The sequence below is a fragment of the Neopsephotus bourkii genome, unplaced genomic scaffold (genome assembly GCF_033783945.1).
Source record: "Neopsephotus bourkii isolate Nb327-2 ecotype Australia unplaced genomic scaffold, CSIRO-AGI_Nbou_v1 NB_887, whole genome shotgun sequence".
In the NCBI taxonomy this organism is placed as follows: Eukaryota; Metazoa; Chordata; class Aves; order Psittaciformes; family Psittacidae; genus Neopsephotus; species Neopsephotus bourkii.
In genome coordinates this window covers 2,306,407-2,324,427 of record NW_026901381.1, presented here as the reverse complement: position 1 = coordinate 2,324,427, position 18,021 = coordinate 2,306,407, and the positions used below count along the sequence as shown (strand labels likewise).

The window sequence follows — 18,021 nt, the reverse complement described above, 5'->3', positions numbered from 1 at the left end:
AGGTGACAAAGAAGTAAGGAACATTGGGTGGTGCATTTACTGACAGAGATCTGCAGTCCTCGTACACTAATGAACATTTTGCCACCTTTCTATCTCCATCACTTCAGCTTTCTGCCGTACTCAGTTTCTGCACAGGCATACCTACAACAACTTGCTGGTTTGAATCAGTCAAGCACCATGCTCGGGTTGTAACAGTGTTCTACTATCACGCTGTTCCTACATTCAAACTCACATCTGACCACCTTCCCCAGCAAACGAGAACTGACAACGGAAAGAACACCATCAATTTTCAAGTGGCTTTGCCTAAAGAAAGCGCCCCATGCACAGCAACTAAGGGCACCAACCCACAGACTGCTCACAGGCAGGGGATGGGAGAGCTCATTCTCCTTTAAACAGGCACAGCCTGAGCTGGCCACTGAAAGGCGGAGACCCTGCTCCCCTTCTCCGGTCCCCACCACATCCTCCACACTTCCACCCATATGCTCTCCCCTATTTATTTTGTGAGGGCTCTGGATGCTTGTCAAATCTCTTGGTGAGCCAATTCAGTTCACTATCTTGGCAAGGAAATCATGCAGCAAAACCCAAACCATGAAATAAACCCCAACGTAGTTTTCTGCTGGGTTAGCGAGCTGGAGGAGCTCAGAAAAGGGATCCAGCAAGAACCAGAGCTGGCAAACAGCAAAGGCAGAACTCCCCATTGGGTGGGAGAGCACAGGGGAGCAGAACTTCCCCCATTCAGCAGCAGAGCTGTTGGATGTACTCAGCTGTCTCGTGTAACTTCACCCGGAGTAACCTCACTCGCAGGGTGCAGTGCTGCAATAGTTTCAAGCTGACTTCAGCTGGCACAGCTTCAGGGCAGCCTCCCCATCCCTCCCTGCACTGGGGCTAACCTGACCCCACGCTCGAGCAGTTCAGGCAGAAGAACTCTTGCTTCCGAAACCAAAATGCACTTGTTTTCATCATGGTAGCCTTCCTGAGCAGCTCACTACTGAGGCAGGCATGGAGCAGAACAAGAGACAGAAGTGATGGTGGGAAAGGAGAGCAGGACTGTGGCAGAAGCCCATCAGGTCAGCGTGAATTGCCATGGAACTGTATCACCCATGCACAAAGCTGTGCAAAGAACATACAGTGTGTCACCAACACCCACTCCAGCTTAACACAGGAATTCCCATACACAAGCAAACCCCGAGGTGGGTTCAGAACTGAGCAACAAAGCAAGTTTGTGGCAAGCTCAGAACCTGACTTTCACCCTGTGAGTATCCTTGTTCCCCATGAACCTCCAGGCCATCCTTGTAATTCATGAAACTGCAGGAGAACTTTGGATCAGAAAGGCAGGCTCCTCTCCAGTCCAGCAGAGCCCACTTAACTTGATCAAGCAGCCCTCTTGGCTTCAAAAGGTTCACTTGAGCTGCATTTACACAGGAAGCTTCGAGATCTTTGCTGTGGCAAAAGTTAATCTACAGCCACATTACTGAAAGCATTCTTGCAGCATGATTGTAAGTTATTCCAACCTAATGCCACCGAAACACAGGAAATAATTTGTTTTAGTGTCTCTAGTTAAAGGCCACGTGAATGCAGAAGGCTTATATATTCCTCCAAGTATCTATAAATTGATACTGTAAACTCAGGTTGAGACACGCCACCTATTTTGAGGCCTCCACGCTGAACCCCTGGGGCACTTCGGTTTCCTCAATCACTGGTTCTCCAGCTTTTCCCAGTGTATTCCTTCCTTCCTGCCTACAAGCAAGGATACATTCTCACCTCTTTATTCTCCCCCATAAAAACATTTGGGAGCAGCTTCCACACTGGCACCTTGAAGGGGCACCAGTCTTAGAGAGCATTGCCAGAAAGGTGTAATTTGGAGCTGGGAAACACGGCCATGCTGAGGAATACTCCTCTGCCCCTATTCTCTGCACTACCTGAGGCTGTGATGAGAAGTCATGGCCTTCGCAGTCCTATCCTCCCACCAGCCATCACGTCTGCAGCTCCCATATTCCACTTCCAGAAGCACAAGCTGCATCTTTGCCTCCTCTGGTCTGAGCAGCGCCGTCCTCCATGGGCTTCCTTATCCAAATAGTTCCCCTTAAAACAAACCTCAAAAAATCCTCCAGCCACTTCTTTTCATGATTCCAAGCCTATGGAAAACCCAGACTGCATTATCTGACACTGACAAACCAAACCTCCAAGCTGCATCTTGGCTTTTTGTTTCTTTTACTGAATCACCATCCGCAGGCATGTTCTGTTACGCTTTGGTGGCGGGGTCTTGCACACCTTCCCTATCAATGACTTGCATTTCAAACTGCTCACTTCCAAGTCAAGAGGATTCTTCTCAGTATCAGAACTTCAAACTGTTTTCTGGGCTGCTGAACAGTCACTGGAAAGAGTTGGGTCCTGCAAACCAACAAGGCTGCAGAAGAAAACCTTGCTACGAGCTCCATAAGGACAACAGGAACCAGCCTGAGTCATTAAATGAGCTGCTACCAAATCCAGACAACATCTTCTTGTCAATGCGGATGATTGCAATTGTGATCATGCTCTAAATACGAACACACCAAAAGCACCGTGACCTTTCTACTCTGAAATCACTTGGAAATATTTTAGGGATTAAGCATTTTGGTTTCCAAACTGACTCCCATTCTGCCTCAAAAGGCTGCCTGTGAGCGGAAAAAAATAACAAAGCTCACTTAGAACAGGATGAATAAGCAAAAAAGTTTGCTGCCTGGAAAACTGCATGGATCTGACTGCTCGGGATACCTCCCCTTTGCTAAAGTTAGCCCTTCTGTGACCCTCGGGGAGGAATGCAAGACCTGTCTACGTTATCAAGTTTATAAGGATTAAACTTTAGCATAAACAACAGCTCACTTCTGAACTTCACTCTAAAAGCCAAATTCCTGACTATTTCTCAATGCCACTACTCCATGCTCCTCTCTCTTCATCCTTTCCCCTTCAGGTTTGGTGAATGTGGGACTATTAGATTCCTGACCACAAAAGAAATTACTTCTGCTCATTAAAAGCTTGCCACTCAAACTGCTGACAAGTCCTCCCACATTTCTACACCTTGAAGTCTGAACACACCAGTAGACTTAGCTGAATATTTCCCATATTGCTCATTAAAATAACTGGGGTTTGTGTGTGCTTGGTAGGAGGAAAAGAAAACTCAGCAAGAAAGCTTTTCTTTCTCAAATTTATTATGTAAAAACATAATTTGTTTGTTTCACTGTTGAAGCACCAAGATGAAAGTTGCAGATTTACAATTTAAACACCAATATTGACGCTCCTATAGGGCTTGTGGCAACAGAAACTAGCACGAAGGCCATTATTCACTGCAGAGCTCTTCTTCTGGGCTACAGCTTTTCAAGTTCAGACTCATCACTTGAAGTGAGGGGAAAAAATCCCTTTAGCTATTTTTGTTGCAGGAAAATAATACTTTACCACTAACTGGTGTGGGGGGGAAGGGGGACGATGAACAAGAACCTCCTGATTCGTCGCGTAGATCGTCCTCGAGACAAAGAGCATCTCTGCTAATTATGGAAGAAAAAGATACTAATTTAAAGTAGGAGAAACACAAGAAGTGTTGCTCAGCACGCTCAGCGGGCATTAGCTGCGATTTCAGCAGCTTAGCAAGTCCCACCCCTGTGTGAGCTCAGCGGGGAGGCCAGGAGCACTGCACATTCTCCCTGCTCAGCAGGGACAGGGGCCGCTGCTCGGCTGATTTGCTGCAGGAATACTGGAAAACTGCCACCAAACTAGAAAATCCTGTGAAAAAAAAAAACACCAAAACCACCAAACACAAGAAGAACACCCCCCTCCAACAAATTCAATGAAGAATTAAGCGAAGAAAAGTGGAAACAAATCCCAGCTCCCTCCGTTTCAAGATGTTGAACTTTTGCTCCATGATGGTCTGGGGCTTTTTCCATGCTCAAAATAAGCAAAAAGTTTAGGCTAAGCCAGATCTACAACACTGTCTCTAACAATGTAAGTGCAAACTCTGCACTAACTCTTGCCATAAGTCAGCCATGGAAGCCGAAGAGTGACTGCAGGAGCTTTAACATTCATAGCTATTTTCATCTGGAAGAGAAAAAACCTAAATGGACAAGTAACTGAAACAAAGCCCTTACTTTAAAATCAAATAGCACTTCAAGTTTCCTAAGGGCAACTGAGACGTAATATCTCACATGCTATACACTTTTAAGCATATATTCAATGCTTTTAACTGCAGTGCTGCTACTACATCTTGTATAGATAAAAACACCCCTCTTACATACTGCACACAACACAAGGTTTCACTGGCAAGATGTCAGGGTTCCACACACAAGAAAGCACCAGAGTAAGGACACAAACGTGCTTCTGTAATGCTGTAATACTGCCATGAGAACAATGAAGTTTGAAGTTTCAAACCTCGGAGCACTCATGATGTTTGTTTTACTGCTGCCAGAACAGACAGAAACATTTTTATCTCATCGCATCATTCAAAACAAGTTTGCAACAGTCTGATCATCCAAAATGGGAGGAAGAATAGACTGGGCTAATACATGACATAGCTGGGACATCACACATTTAGCTTGTTCCTGGCTGCTTCCTGCCTGGAAGTTTGCATTAAAAATGTGGGTTTTTTACTTTAGGGAAGATTTGGGATATTTAAATCAATGGTTGTTGGTTGTTACCCCCCCTCCCCCGAGTGGGGGGAATAAAAGAGCATAGACTGCATGTTCTTAGATGCCAGTTCAACACCATCTGTTTTCTATGGGTTTTTCAGCTTTGACCTATTACTTCTCAAGATATGGCTGTAACCAAGCTCTCTTTCTGAAAAGGGGCTTAAATGTACATGGGATTTCACTGACCCACCTTGGGGTGGGGACATTTCAGAAAACATCAGCTAAGGAATATTACTTTCAGGTCACTTGGGATGTGACAGTAAAAGGAAAAGCCAGGACCTTCTCAAAGCGGTGCCAGTTATCCAAGAGGATGCGAGGCAGAGGACCAACTCCCTGTTACAACATACAGAGAGACTGCAAACAAAGACTAAGGGACCATGGAGCTCACTTAGTGTATATTGTATTGTATAAGCTCACCTTGTGTTTTATTAAACCAATGAGCCAGTTTTCATACTCACAACACCCTAAGTTCAATGCAGTTGTCACGCAGCAGACACCACATTCAGCCCCAGCGATGGATGCGTTTTAGGTGAGTTAGAAGTTGCTCACCCCACCACGTGAACCAACTTGGGTGCTCCAGAACCTCAAATATAAAAGCTACTCAGAGTTTGGCATCTACCACGTGATTGCTGCCAGTCAAGCGGATTTACGGGCATATTTTAATCTCTTTCACATTATCCTGGTCATGGAATTTTTCCTTTGAGCTCACAGTAGTTGTGAGGCAGGGCAAGGGCTCCCCATCACAGGTGTTAGTTTACAAAGATGGCAGTGGTGTTCTAATGCTTAATGTATTCCAACTGCCCACAGTGCATACCTCAACTAACAGTTCCATCTTTAACAAATGCACTGGAATAGGCTGATAGCTCCAACTGCACTGCACAGTATCACACAGACAGCAGCCAGTGCCAAATGGTTAGTTAAGCAGATAAGAAAGGCACTCATTCTTCCTTAAAGAAAAAAAAAGGAAGCTATTGCAGTCAAGCCGACAGAGTGTGGATAGAAGCTGGCAGATTCCACAATACAGAGTCACGTCAAAAATGGCCTCCTGCAAACTGTTCCTTCATCAGGCATCTGAGTCAACTCAAAGAGAGGAATTTTCCCCATTATTCCCAGGAGTTTCACCTCCCTGCTCCACGGCACAGCAGCATTTTGGACACGTTTTGACACAGAACCACATAAGCAAGGCAGAGGATCGATTTCACTCTGCAGCAAAGGGGAAAGTCTTCTCCCTGCTTTCTGTTCCCAGTCCCAAAGTTGAGCTGGGCCTTTATTTTGACTGTTCCCTGGCCTGTGAATGGAAAATCCCTCCTCAGCACTAGCAGGCTGGTGTCTGCTGCACACACCCACTGCACACAGCAGAAATTCCAGTCAATAAGGCAAGTGGGGCCCAGGCGATGGAAGGGGAGGAAGGAGACATACAAACAATAAGAAAAGCATCTGGCTCTGTTACTGGCTGGAAAGGAGACTGGAGTTCAAAAGAGGCACGACGGCAGCCTTCACTTAACAGGAAGATCATATCAATTCTCGCTGTCCTACTTTTCACACAGACCAAAATATCTGGAAAGGGTAACTCGGGGTTTCCAGCCCACACTTTAAAGCAATTCCATTAAGTCCAGAACAGCAACGAACCCCACGATGTAGGTTTTTATCCCACCACACCAAAACATAGCCTTGCTCCTGCTTTAGACCTGTGGAAACAGCCCCAAAAGTGAAGGCCTTTGCTGAATGTGAGCCAGCCATCTCTCCACCGCCTCACTAATGGAGGCTGCTCTGCTGTCCTTCCCTGGAGATAGCAGCCAAGTCTAGTGAAGCTTCTCTCATAGCAACCAGAGCTCCAGAGCCAACGGCAGCTGCTGTCACTGCCTTCAGCGCTTACCCACAGGATCCAGAGCAAAGCAACACCCTCCTCCCTGCACCTTTAGAGCACAACCAAGAAAAACCCAGAAGGCTGGCGACAAGATGACTTCCTGGGTCAACCACAAGAAGCAGAAGAAAATCCTGGTATTTCCTATACAAGTGAAAAGGGAAACCTCTTATTTATAATGAAGAAATAGGAAAAGCCTTTTCTGGGTTTAGGTTGTGGCAGGGTGGGGGGACAACCGTCTGAAATCCATGATCCAGCACACCATCAGACACCAATGTCAAGTGCTTCGAGCCCCTGTAGCACCCTTCACACAAGGAGAAGCATTCACCCCTTGCCACAGCCATACCCTCAGCCCTCCTGTTCCATCACAGCCAGAGGCTGCAGCAGCCACCGCAGCCCCGCAGCACCCCGTGTCCTCCTCAGACCCGCAGAATAAACCCCCAGAATAGAAAATCCCAAGCAGGGATCTTCGTTTATGGCAATGGAGGGGGAAAACAGAGCCGGGAAGCGGCTTGACCCCCCCCCCCCCCCGCCGGCTACACCCGCTTCCCCAGGGCCACACGCGGCCTCGCACCTCGCCTTCCTCCCTTCCCCAGGGACGGCAACAGCGGCCCGGCCCCGCTTCCCCGCCCGACCCGACGGTGAACTCCGGTCACCGGCACCCAAGGACGAGCCGCCGGCCGGCAGTGACCTTGCCGGGGCCGCTAGAGCCGGAGCGGGGTCGCGGTGCGAGCCCACCCTGCAGCGGCCACGCGTGACTGGAGAGGGAACGCAGGAGAAGCCGCGCTGCAGCCCCTGCGCCGGGTGGGCCGGGAGCGGGGGGTTACGGGGGAAGCCGCTGCACGGGCACCATGAGAAAGCAGAAAATGCAGGTCAAACACCGCCTCCCCCGAGGCCGGCGGCTCGGGGCGGGCACCGGCGGCAGGCACCGGCGGCCCCTGGGAGGCTGCGCCCAGACGGACAACGACCCCCGCGGCCCCCCAGGACAATAAGGGGGAATAAGGGAGCGGAGACACCGGCCTGCAGCGAGGCTCCCGCGGTGCTCCGACCCACCGACAAAGCCCTACGGCCAAGCCCGGCCCCAACCCCGCACCAGCTCGGGCCCCGCCGCCGCGGGCGAGCGCGCACCACCGGGACGGCCATGATGGCCCGCGCCGCCGGGCCGGGCCTCCCACGCCGGGCCGGGCCGGACCGGACCGAGCCAGGCCTCCGGGGCCGCTGCCCCATAGCCACTGCGGGGCCATAACGCCCGGGCCCCCAAGACAGGGCAGTGCGGAGCGCCCGGCTGCGGCCCACGCCGGTAGCCCCTCGCTGCCACCCGCCTGCCCGCCCCGGCATTCCCTCCCGAGCCGGCATTCCCTCCCTCCCTCCCTCCCTCCCGCCAGCCCCGCCACCGGCCGCGGCCAGCCCTATCCCGCCCGTTCAGTCCTACCTGTCCGGCCCGTTCCCCGGGCCCCCGCGCGGCACTAGGCCCGGCTCAGCGCCACGGCGTCCCCTGTGCAGCCGGCGGGAGCGAACCCTCGGCGGCGGCCGCGGCGCCAGCCCCTCCCCCTGGCAGCAACGGCTTCTCCCCAGGCCGGGCGGAAACGGCACTGGGCGCACGGGGATCCCCGGCGCCGGCGCCAGGGGCGCCCCGAACACGCCCACTCCCGCTCCCCGTTGGCTACCACGGCGCTACACCCCACCCCGCCGGGACACCCGCCGCTGCCAACGCCCCGCCCTCCAGCGCTTTCTATTGGTTGCGTCGCCGCCCTGCCCCGCCCACTCTCTCATCTCATTGGTAGCCGCACGTCCACACCGCCGCTCGCCCCACGGTCGTGGCTTCCTATTGGTGAGCGGAGCCGCCGGTCAGCGAGGGGGCCAGCGGGTCCGCGGGGCGGCCGGGCGGGCTGCACTCAGTGAGCGCCGGGCGCGCCGCGCTACGTGCCGAGGGGCGGGGCTGCGGGGCGCCGCGCGCCGCGGGGTAACTCCCGCGTCGGGACACGTGGCAGAAAGAAGGGGCGGGCCGGGCGGCGAAGGGAGGGAGCGCGAGGCGCATGCGCGGCACAGCGGGCGCGGGGCCTGCAGCTCGGCACGTCCGCGCCGCGGGGGGGGAGGTCCCGCTGCCCCGGTGGCCGCCGCCGCTGTCTCCTTCAGGCTTCACAGAGCGGCTCCGGTTCCCTCTTCACCACGCCCGGCTGCCGTCCTGAGGCGGGGCGGGACGCGCCGGGACCGCCGCCTTCCGGCCCTCCCCGCCGGGATTGGCGGGGGAGCCCCGCCGCAGGAGGCTGAGGAGCCGCCGGCGCCTGAGGGGACGCCCGGCCCCGCCGCCATCTTGTGCGCAGCCCCCCCCCGGCGGAGGGCGGTCCCGGGCGCTGCGGTGGAGCTGCGGACGGGTGGGAGGGAAGAGGCGGCTCCGGCGAGGGCTTGGGGCCGGTCACGGGGCGCTCAGCCAGGCGTGCTGCAGGCACTGCGCGGCTGTGGCGCGGCGCTGCGGCGCGTAGTGCAGCGCGGCAAGGAGGAAGCTGGTGAAGGGGGAAACCTCGTGCCTTGTCCAGCGGTGCCTGTCCGACAGGATGGTGTGGAGGCTGCGGGGGGAGAGCCTGGAGATCCGCAGGAGAGCGCCTAGAGGAGAGAGCGTAAGCACAGGACCTCAGTGATGGCTACAGGACTGAGAGGCTGCTGCTGCTCACCTCATAGAAACCATCCTGGAGGATCCCTTCCTTCATCTTCGACGCTCCAGGTTGGACATAGGGGCTTGGAGCAAGCTGCTCTAAGTGGAAGGTGTTCCCTGCCTGTGGCAGGGGTTGGAGCTGGATGAGCTTTGAGGTCCCTTCCAACACAAACCAGTCTGTGATTCTGTATTTTCTCTCTCAGTTTCACCTGCACTGCGCCTTGCAGGTTTGGCTCTCGGGTGTTTCTCAATAAGCATCTTTTCAAACTAGTGTTTGGAGTGCCCCCCCCCTTTCCTGAGCACTTAGATGAGAACGTGCCAAGAATGAATGAGGCGTTCCCAGAAAAGCCACACCAGAGCCATTGCTGCTATTCCCTCTGCTGGTTCACATGCAACCCGCAACACACGGGGCCATTTCAGTGCCAGAGCGCACAAGACACTGGTGTTTAAGGTATCTTGTTCCTCCTCACTCCATGGGGACCAGGAGAGTGCCAGTACTGACTGAGAAGTCATCCATCCACAGGAGCACCTGATGTAAATGTGGTGATTCAGGTTAGACGTGTGTGGTCAGGCCAGTTTGGTTCACACAGAGAGTGGATACAGGGTAAGAACCAGTTTTGACTCATGTCTTTTGAGCACCATAGAAGGAATAAGCGTGAGCAAAGGATATGGATGTGCAGGGAGGTGCTTGCTGAGCATGCTGTGCATGGGAGAAGCACTCAGCATTGTGGGCAGGCGGAGGCTGTGTGGCTGCTGAGCGTGAGAAGCAGGGAAAGAGGAGGATGGACTAAATTGCCATGTCATGTGCCTTGAAGTCAAAGACAAGGACTTCAAGCCTCATGAGTCAAAGGGAAAGGAATTAAGGAGAGTAAAGCAAGAGATGTTACAGTTGGGTCAGAATAAATACAGCAGCCACCGTGGAAGGATGAGTGTCCCACTCCTGAGCATCATTGTTCTCTGCCAGTGAAGGGGTGAATTCCAGCCCGTTCCGCACTCTCCAGCCTTCCTGGCATGGAGCTGTTTCCTGTCCCTGTTTCCGTTCTCCCCAAATCCAGAGGAGAAAGAATAAAAATGGTTTTGCTTGTTGAGTGTTTGCTGTGAGCTTTCCAGGATTTTGCATTCATCCTTGGAATGCTCCTGGATTGCAGAGGTAGGCAGGGCAGGGAGTGCTACCGCTGAAATCTGCTTGTAGCCTGTGTTGTGTCACATAACTCAGGGGTGTGTGTGTGTGTCAGTGTTAGTAGGAGTGTGTCAGAAATCTACACTGATTCTTAGAATAAACTTCCTGCTCTTACCTGGCCTGCTGAAAAATTTTGTGGACTTGTTCCAGGAATAAGCCATTTGAGGAGGAATTCTTCCCAGGAGCTCGATAATACGAGCAACGTGATCTAAACAGAGGGAAAACACATCTAGAGACAAAGATTGTGACACTTCAGACAGTGAAATGAGTAAAACTGACAGGATCCTACCATCATCTCTGGAGAAATACTTCCCAGGTTGAGGGTCAAATAGACGCTCCCCAGTTGCCATTTCAAATGCCTAGAAATGGATTAACATTGTTAGTGCATTAATTGACTTAGGGTTTTTCTTCCCCATTAACTGATAGTGCCAATTCCCCTGTCTAGCACACAAAACTGAGCCAGAACCATGGAGATACTCGCACTGGTTTGACCTGTGCCATGGTGGAACAGCACTTTTAGCTCCATGCAGATGAAAAGCGGGATGTGATGAGTTAATGTACATGGAGTGTGAATTGCCTTGGAGCTTAAACTAAGAGTGAATTTTATCAGTGGGATACTTTCACTCCTGAGTGAATAGGTGCAGACAGCCCCTTTTGCCTTCTCAGAGCAGAAGTTCTGCTTTACATGCAGTGTACATAGGGTGCCGAGGATGTATAACCTTGACACATTAGTGTCAGTCCATTAGCATCGTCATTCCTAGCCCTACCAGGCAGCCTGTGCTCCAGATATCCGCAGGAGTGCCGTAGTCTAATCCAAGAAGCACTTCCAGAGCACGGTATGGCTGGGTCTGTATCTTCTTGCAAAAGGGCTTGTACTGAAGTGGAAACAAACTCCCCTTAGTGTCCATAAATCAGTAACAGCAACGCATGTGGCCACAAGCATCCTGCACAGCAAGGAAAGAGCGGGGGGGCAAAAGCAAACAATGTGTGCTAAACTGTTCAGAGCACAGCAGGAATGTTCTCAGGTGAATTTAGCTCCCAACACTTCACACTGAACACGTTTTTCAGTTTCCAATTGTAGGGACTACCTGCAGGCTTAGAAACACCAAAGCTGAGGGTGTCTTCAGGAGTACAGTGCCCAGCTCAGAGCTGGGAGTGCTGAATGTAACAGCCCCCCAAATCAGCATCTCTTCAGCACACTGAAATAGTTATTAAGCTTTAAAAGGCCAGACACAGGGTGGGATGGAAAGGAACACACAGCATCCCTCACCATCATGGGACTGACACCCAAGAGCACACTCACCGTCCAGCACGCGCTGCCCAGATCTGCAATTTTTACTTCCATGCTCATCAAATCAGATTCTTCCAATCGATTGCCAAGAGCATTCCCTAGATGGAAAGGATAAAGGGAAATGGAGTCTTCAACCCAACAAGTAAGCATCACTACCACAGAGGGATTTCCTCCTGCATTTATGGTTCTTTAGCTCAAAAGGTCCTAGAATGCTTTTTGACATCAATTAAATGGTTTCTCTGTGTTCTGAGGAACCATGAGCTTGTATCCAGTTGGAATCTCAGATGGTGTTTGGGAGGACAGTAGCTTGCAGTGGAGCAGTGTGACCATGTCCTGCTGAAAGGTTCCTCTAGCACCAAGGTTCAATTCCTGTGAGCCAAGAGCAGAGCACATCCTACCAGCACTAGTCAGACACACATCTGTAATTCCTCCTTAGCCTTTGGGAATCCCTGCTGTCACAGGCCTTGGACACAGCCTGTAAGGTGATACTTATATATGACCCCAGAAAAGGGTGATTTTTGGTTTACTGCTTTACAGTGAGCTGTCAGTCTGTGCCAATTCCTGTGCTCTTCTGCTCCAAGCAAAAGACTTGGTCACCAATTTAACATTCCCCAATTGCCCCAGAGTTTGAGAGCCAAAACAGTGCTGTCAGGGGAGAAATGCTTACAGGAAAACCTTGTGTGAGGATAAAATAAAGGGTCTCATTGCTAGGAGATCAGCTGATCTCTCAAGCAACTCCCCAGCCCTATGTTTCACTCAGTATTCACACCATTCTCTGCAAATAAATTATGTCTCAAAAGGTGAAAATCACTGGTACATACAAGTCTCCCACAAAGCTCAGAAATACAGGAAACAAAGAAGTGTTGTACAGCTTTCTGATTAGCCCACTTGCACGTAAACCTTCCAGGGGCTAAAAACACCAGACAAAAGGGAACTATCCTGTGCCTTAAGCTGTAAGAACAAGCTCCAATATCACATTGGGGCTGTTAATGGATGCCCTTGATCTATAGCTGTCCTCCACACAAACCTACCTGAACCACCACATTTCTGTGCTTGTATTGAGCAGGGATAGGAGAGGCCTCCCAGCAGCACAATCTGGCTGTAGTGTTTTGTACTGCCCATTACAGGAGATGGGAACCTTCCCTAAAATGTCTGTACTCTCCCTCCTGACAATGAATATGTAAATCCCTTTTCTTGTTAAATAAAACCCTGGAGCACTCACCTGGTCCCTTTAGCCTTGAATCTGTTCCCTGATCACAGTCATGTGCGTCAGGCAGAATCCTTTGGAGGCTTCTGTCACGTCCATACAACAAGATGTTCTCCGGTTTGATGTCCGTGTGGATGATGCGGCAGCTCTCATGCAGGAAGCGCAACCCTGCCAGCACCTGGGTAAGCAGCAGTGACTCCCATCAGCACTGGCAGGGTCCCCACTGCCTCTCCTGCCCAGGAGCAATCAGGCACAGTGGGCATGCAATACCTTCTGGTATTGAAGGAAGTGGGCACTGATGGGATCTACGGTCAGTTGTTTCTGTACAGTAAGTGCCCTGAACTAAGGGGAAGGGGCTGCTTGGGGACATGGGGGTGACCCACAGTGTGAAAACCCACAGGTATTGGGATTGATGGGAGACGGAAAGAGGACAGGCATATGAGGAGTTGTTACAATCACAGAGCTGAACTTTCCCCTGTTTGTATAGCTGTTATTTCCACGGAATACTGTGCCTTCCTGCTGATTATCATTCAAATGGAAGAAGCTGGGGGCCTGTTACAGGGTGACACAGCACCGTAGGACATCCCATCATACAACAAAAGAAAAGGAGGTTCAGCATAACCCAGGCACGGGGAGGGAGACAACATGAGTGCATGTAGAGAGAGCTTAAAGGCAGCGCAGGAGAGCCATGTAGGGAAAGAACAGCTTATGATGGAGCAGGGAGAGCCTGGCCTGTCACAGGGGAGAGATAAACAACGCCTACCAGGGAGAAACAGTTGCTACCAGAAACCAGTGACAGCAAAAAGACTACTGGGAGAGCCACGTTTGTGTTTTAAACACTCTCAGTCATAAAGGGCTGGCAAATATTCTTTGTATTATCAAATTCTATTCTGGGCTGAACATCAGCCCCAGGAAAATACCAACCTTAAATGGTAACCGTGAAGTGCGGGGAAAGAGTTAGATAGCTAAACTGGAATGAATCAGAAGTAGATACTGCCCCAGTGCTCATCTGGAGGGGGAAGAGACTCTGAGAGTTTACAACTGAAGCAGATAACGGAACAGGATCAAGCAAAAGGCTTGGCTATGACTTAGGGCACAGAGATTAATGCCACTACATTTTTGTGTAACATTCAGGTGTTAGTGGAGCTTCTTTAGAATAAGAAGCAGCTATTCTGAGAAGAGGCTCTTCCAGAAAGCAGGATGAAGGAGGAAGCAGTTTTCTTTCTTAGTGTCCCTAGAAGGGCACAGGAATCAGGGTAGCAAATCTTCATCTTGGCAAGCGTGCAAGATTCTGATAAATCTCAGCAGGAGAGGCAAAATTTGATTTTAACTATTCTGAGTCCTCACCAGGTTTCCTATTCTTTTGTTATTCCTAGCCAATGCATAAGAAACTTGGCTTTCACAGTCTGATCAGCCCCTGTATTAATGGTAATACGATGACTTCCCACTCTGTTTTAATGACCATTTTCTCTCCCAAAGGGAATAGTTACTGTTTTCCTTAAAAAGAAGAGCATGTCTTGGGCACTCCCTCTGTAGCATCTTTGCAGATGCAGTCATGGAGTTAACAGCAGATGACCCTAGGATGAAGGCCGTGGCACATCCCCACACCAACAGCCCCTTGGTACCCCCCCAGTTCCAGCTAAGGTCTCACCTGCTGTAAGGACCTTTTCACAAAAGGCAGAGGCAGCCCCTGTGCTGTGTAGTTACCCATCAGACACCGTAGGGAAGGACCCAGCGCCTCAAATACCAAGCACATATGTGGCCAACAGTCAGGGAGTCACTAACAGAGAGAAGATGCTACCACCAGGCTTTTGCTCTTCACCAGAACAGCCAAATACCTCCTTAACCAAGCTCTCCCCTCCAGCCACCTCCATGTGCTGTACTCCAGCTACTCCCTGGCTTATCTGCCTCACAGGAGCACAGTGCTGGGGTTTACACCATCCTGAGGCTCTCTGAGGCAAGCCCAGGCTCTGCTGCCCCACAGAACTCCCAGCAGAAGGATATGGAAGCCGTTCTCTCCAATCATTCTGAAGTCATCTAACAAACAGACGATGTTTTCTCCTGTCCTGTCCTTCTTCTTCATACTGTTCACCTGAGGTGGAGGATTCCAAAAAAGCTGCAATTAGAGACTTTACATATGCACAAGCACATCTTGCACCCATTTTATCCTCTTCTACAGACTTTCTCTTCCAGGACTTGGCACTTCATGGCAAATCCCATAAAAAAAGCATCAGGAAAACCACACAAGCAGTCTGTGTGTTGTCTAGCGCTTGACCAGGTGAGACCATCACCACCCCTCCAGTATCCAAATAACTCAAACCAATCCTGGTAATGTAACACCCTTCCAGCTTCTTATTCTATCTTATGCAGGCCCAGAAAGTACTCCTGCTTGTGCTGGGAGGGGTTTCCCCCAAGACCACATTTCACAGCACAATAACTGTCCATTTCTTTTGCCCTTCTACAGCCTCTGCTCCCTGTCCTCAGAGCATGGATTGCTCTGTCCCTCCCTGTCTGAGAGCAGCAGGCTGGGACATGGCCTTTTAAAACCCAAACCTTCCCTTCAGCAGTTTCTTGCAAGGGGTTGCAGAAAGGCAGAGATCTTGTCTTTGCCTTTGGCCACTCAAAGGCTACCTGCAAGTAGCTGTGGAAGCCCAAGAGACCAGCTTCCTCCTCCTGGCAGCTCTGCCAGCACCAACCACCCTGTGCTGGTGGGAGTGTAAATGGCAGCGTGTCTTTCAGAGAGAATCAGTAATAAATCAAGGGTAAGGCTCAGTCCATGTGCTGTGCTAATGTGTAGAAAAGCAGTTCCCTGATTGCATTAGATTAGTGCCACTTGGTACTTCCTCTTGCATCACTAAGCCTGGCTCATCTCCCTTTGGATAGGGCTTACAGATTTATAGATGTGAATTAAACCTTTCTCAAACCTGTCGGAGAAAGGCCTCGAGAGTAATTTGTAATGCAAAATGTAATGGCTTGTACTCATCTGAAGCTGATGTCACTTTGTATTGAGGCAAACTCGAAGAATCATAATCATGAGCTTTCTACAACTAGCAGGCTAAGCCATCTTCAAAGGCAAGTAGGTGAGACTCAGATCCAGGCACCTCACTGCCCCATCCATTAGCAAAGGCAGGAGGAAGCTTTCTGACTTCAGATGCTTATTATATTGTTGCTACATCCTGTAAATCCCCCCCCCCCCCTTTTTTTTCAGGTATTTCCTCTTACTTCAGTACCAGTGCTGTGATCGAGCAACATCCTCTGGGCTGGGAACAACACATACAGCAGACACCCTCCCATCTCCTGCTTAAGAACATTACTACCTTTTCCCATTGATTAACTGCCTTATCTTCCTACAGGTTCCTCCTACTTACTGGATTTCTGTCTCAGCTGAAAGAAATGGGCTGACAGAGCAAGTGGGACTCAGCCAGCACATCCCAGTAGGACAGGAGGAAGGAGATGTCTGTTTCAAAGGCCACTGCTGAGCCAGGCTGATTCCTATGAATTCCCTACTATTTGTTTTCCTGTTCACCATGTAGCTCCTCAGACTGAGACCCAGAGGGAAAAGGGATGATGAGTCTGATACACCAGAACTCAGTGGCCATCCCCACAGAGCACAGAGCCCCAGGGTATACGTACGCAGCGGAGGAGGGCAACCTCATCCTGGGCAGCTTCAGCAAAGCCTTCCCTGTTCCTCAGGACCTTCACAGCTACCTGTTTCTTCCTCCTGGAAAAGGAATCACAGCTGCTAGCCAATGCATGCCAGTGTCCCTACCCAGTAGCATCTCTTCTCCCAGTCACCCAGCCCAGGGCTCCCCAAGGGCTGGCCTGTAGAACTCCATGGCCACGCTAGTGATGCTGCCAGCATCTGGCAGAGAGCACAGCAGAGCATGTGTACTGGAGGGTCTAACCAAGAAGAATAAATGTAGCACCACCTTGTTTATGTTCTTTGGTTTCTGGGAACCAGCTCTGCCCATTGCACCCATCCATCTCACTGCCAGGTTCGTCCTGTGCCCGGAGGACCTGATATGCTCTCAGGCAGGCTGCTGTGCTCCACTGGCCCAGGGGCCCAGCCACCCCTTCCCACCTCCCCCAGAGACAGTGAGCTCCTCACCTCATGTCCTCGCACAGCCAGACGGTGGCGAAGGTGCCAGAACCCAGCTTGCGCAGAGCCTGGTACTGTGTGTTGAACACCTCTCCTTTCCGCACGGGGTGGTGGCCTCCTGTGGGACCATCACCAAGAGATGTTACCAACACCTCTAAATGCTGTTAGGCTGAAAGAGGGGCTGAGGACAGCCATCCTCCTGGAGGAACAGCCAGACAAGCCCTGGTGGCCTCCTCTGGCCTGGGAAGAGGCTGGCATGGTCTTGGCTGTGGAGCCACATGCCTGAGGACTGACCTGTGCGCTGGGCTGTTGGTGTTTCCTCCTCCATCCGCTCTTCCATGGCCCAGCAGTGCAGCAGGTCCTGGCACGAGGGGACGGGGGCAGTGGGGAACCAGGTCTTAGGGTACAGGCAGTGCAATCATCAGCACCTCACTCCTTTAAAAAGAGTTGGGGAGCTGCAGGGCAGCTGTGCCTCTGGTGCCTGCAGAGTGAGTCCCTCTTCCACCCCTCACCTCCTTCCTTCCCATCTGCTTCCTCAGCCCCAGCAGCCAGGCTGCTGCAGACCCTTTTGGCACCTCATGGAGGCAGGGATTATTTTAAGAGCTGAGAAGGGGAGAGCTGGCAGGCTGGGGCAGGGCAGGGAGCTGGTGATGTGCAGTTAGAGCAGAGCCAAGGCCAGGTGGGAGTCTCAAGTTTCCCTGTGCCCAGAGTGGATTTGCAGGGGGCTTAGCAGGGACTGTGAGATCCCCTCCCGCAGCCAGGCAAAGCACGTGCTCCCATCCCCATCCCAGCAGCACTGGGCACCTCAAATAGTAGGCTGGAGCTTGTGTGGCTCATGGAGTTACAGATGTAAGACACCAACCCAGTCTCTCACAACTGGGAGTTACCACTTGCTATACAGCCAAAGCCTCAGGGAACACACACTGCCAGAGCTGGGTGATTGTCCTGTGGTTCTGCATTACAGGGGGGCTTAAACCACAACAGTGATTGTCATCCCCACAGACCATTAGCACGGGTAGGAGTAGTGACCTTTAAATCCTTCAAATCAGGTCGCTACAGCTCAGAGGTGCAC

General features: G+C 51.5%; 2 protein-coding genes across 2 annotated transcripts in view; both read right to left on the bottom strand.

Annotated features, from left to right (window-relative positions):
• Positions 1 to 8,161, bottom strand: part of SETD5 (SET domain containing 5) — a 62,422-nt gene extending 54,261 nt beyond the window's left edge. The window contains exon 1 of the mRNA XM_061357209.1: positions 7,952 to 8,161. The gene's annotated coding sequence lies outside the window, so the exon portion shown is untranslated. The remainder of the gene's footprint in view (positions 1 to 7,951) is intronic.
• A 774-nt stretch (positions 8,162 to 8,935) lies between these two features.
• Positions 8,936 to 17,379, bottom strand: LOC133214363 (SRSF protein kinase 3-like). Its single transcript, XM_061357207.1, has 11 exons — positions 17,244 to 17,379; positions 16,959 to 17,067; positions 16,484 to 16,571; positions 14,855 to 14,942; positions 14,502 to 14,608; positions 12,866 to 13,028; positions 11,656 to 11,741; positions 11,120 to 11,227; positions 10,642 to 10,711; positions 10,468 to 10,560; positions 8,936 to 9,123 (listed from the first exon to the last, which is right to left on the bottom strand). The coding sequence occupies exons 1-11, from the start codon at positions 17,287 to 17,289 to the stop codon at positions 8,936 to 8,938; spliced, it is 1,146 nt and encodes a 381-aa protein (XP_061213191.1). The 5' UTR covers positions 17,290 to 17,379.
• Positions 17,380 to 18,021: the final 642 nt, after the last annotated feature.

What these genes read in the sequence shown, in the direction of transcription:
- LOC133214363 (XM_061357207.1), bottom strand. Translation starts at nt 17,289, where the DNA reads ATGGAAGAGCGGATGGAGGAGGAAACACCAACAGCCCAGCGCACAG. An exon ending in GATTGGAGAGAACGGCTTCC is followed by an intron (nt 14,609 to 14,854) that starts ATATCCTTCTGC and finishes ACTGTTGGCCAC; the next exon opens with ATATGTGCTTGGTATTTGAG. An exon ending in TTCAAGGCTAAAGGGACCAG is followed by an intron (nt 11,742 to 12,865) that starts GTGAGTGCTCCA and finishes CTTTCCATCTAG; the next exon opens with GGAATGCTCTTGGCAATCGA.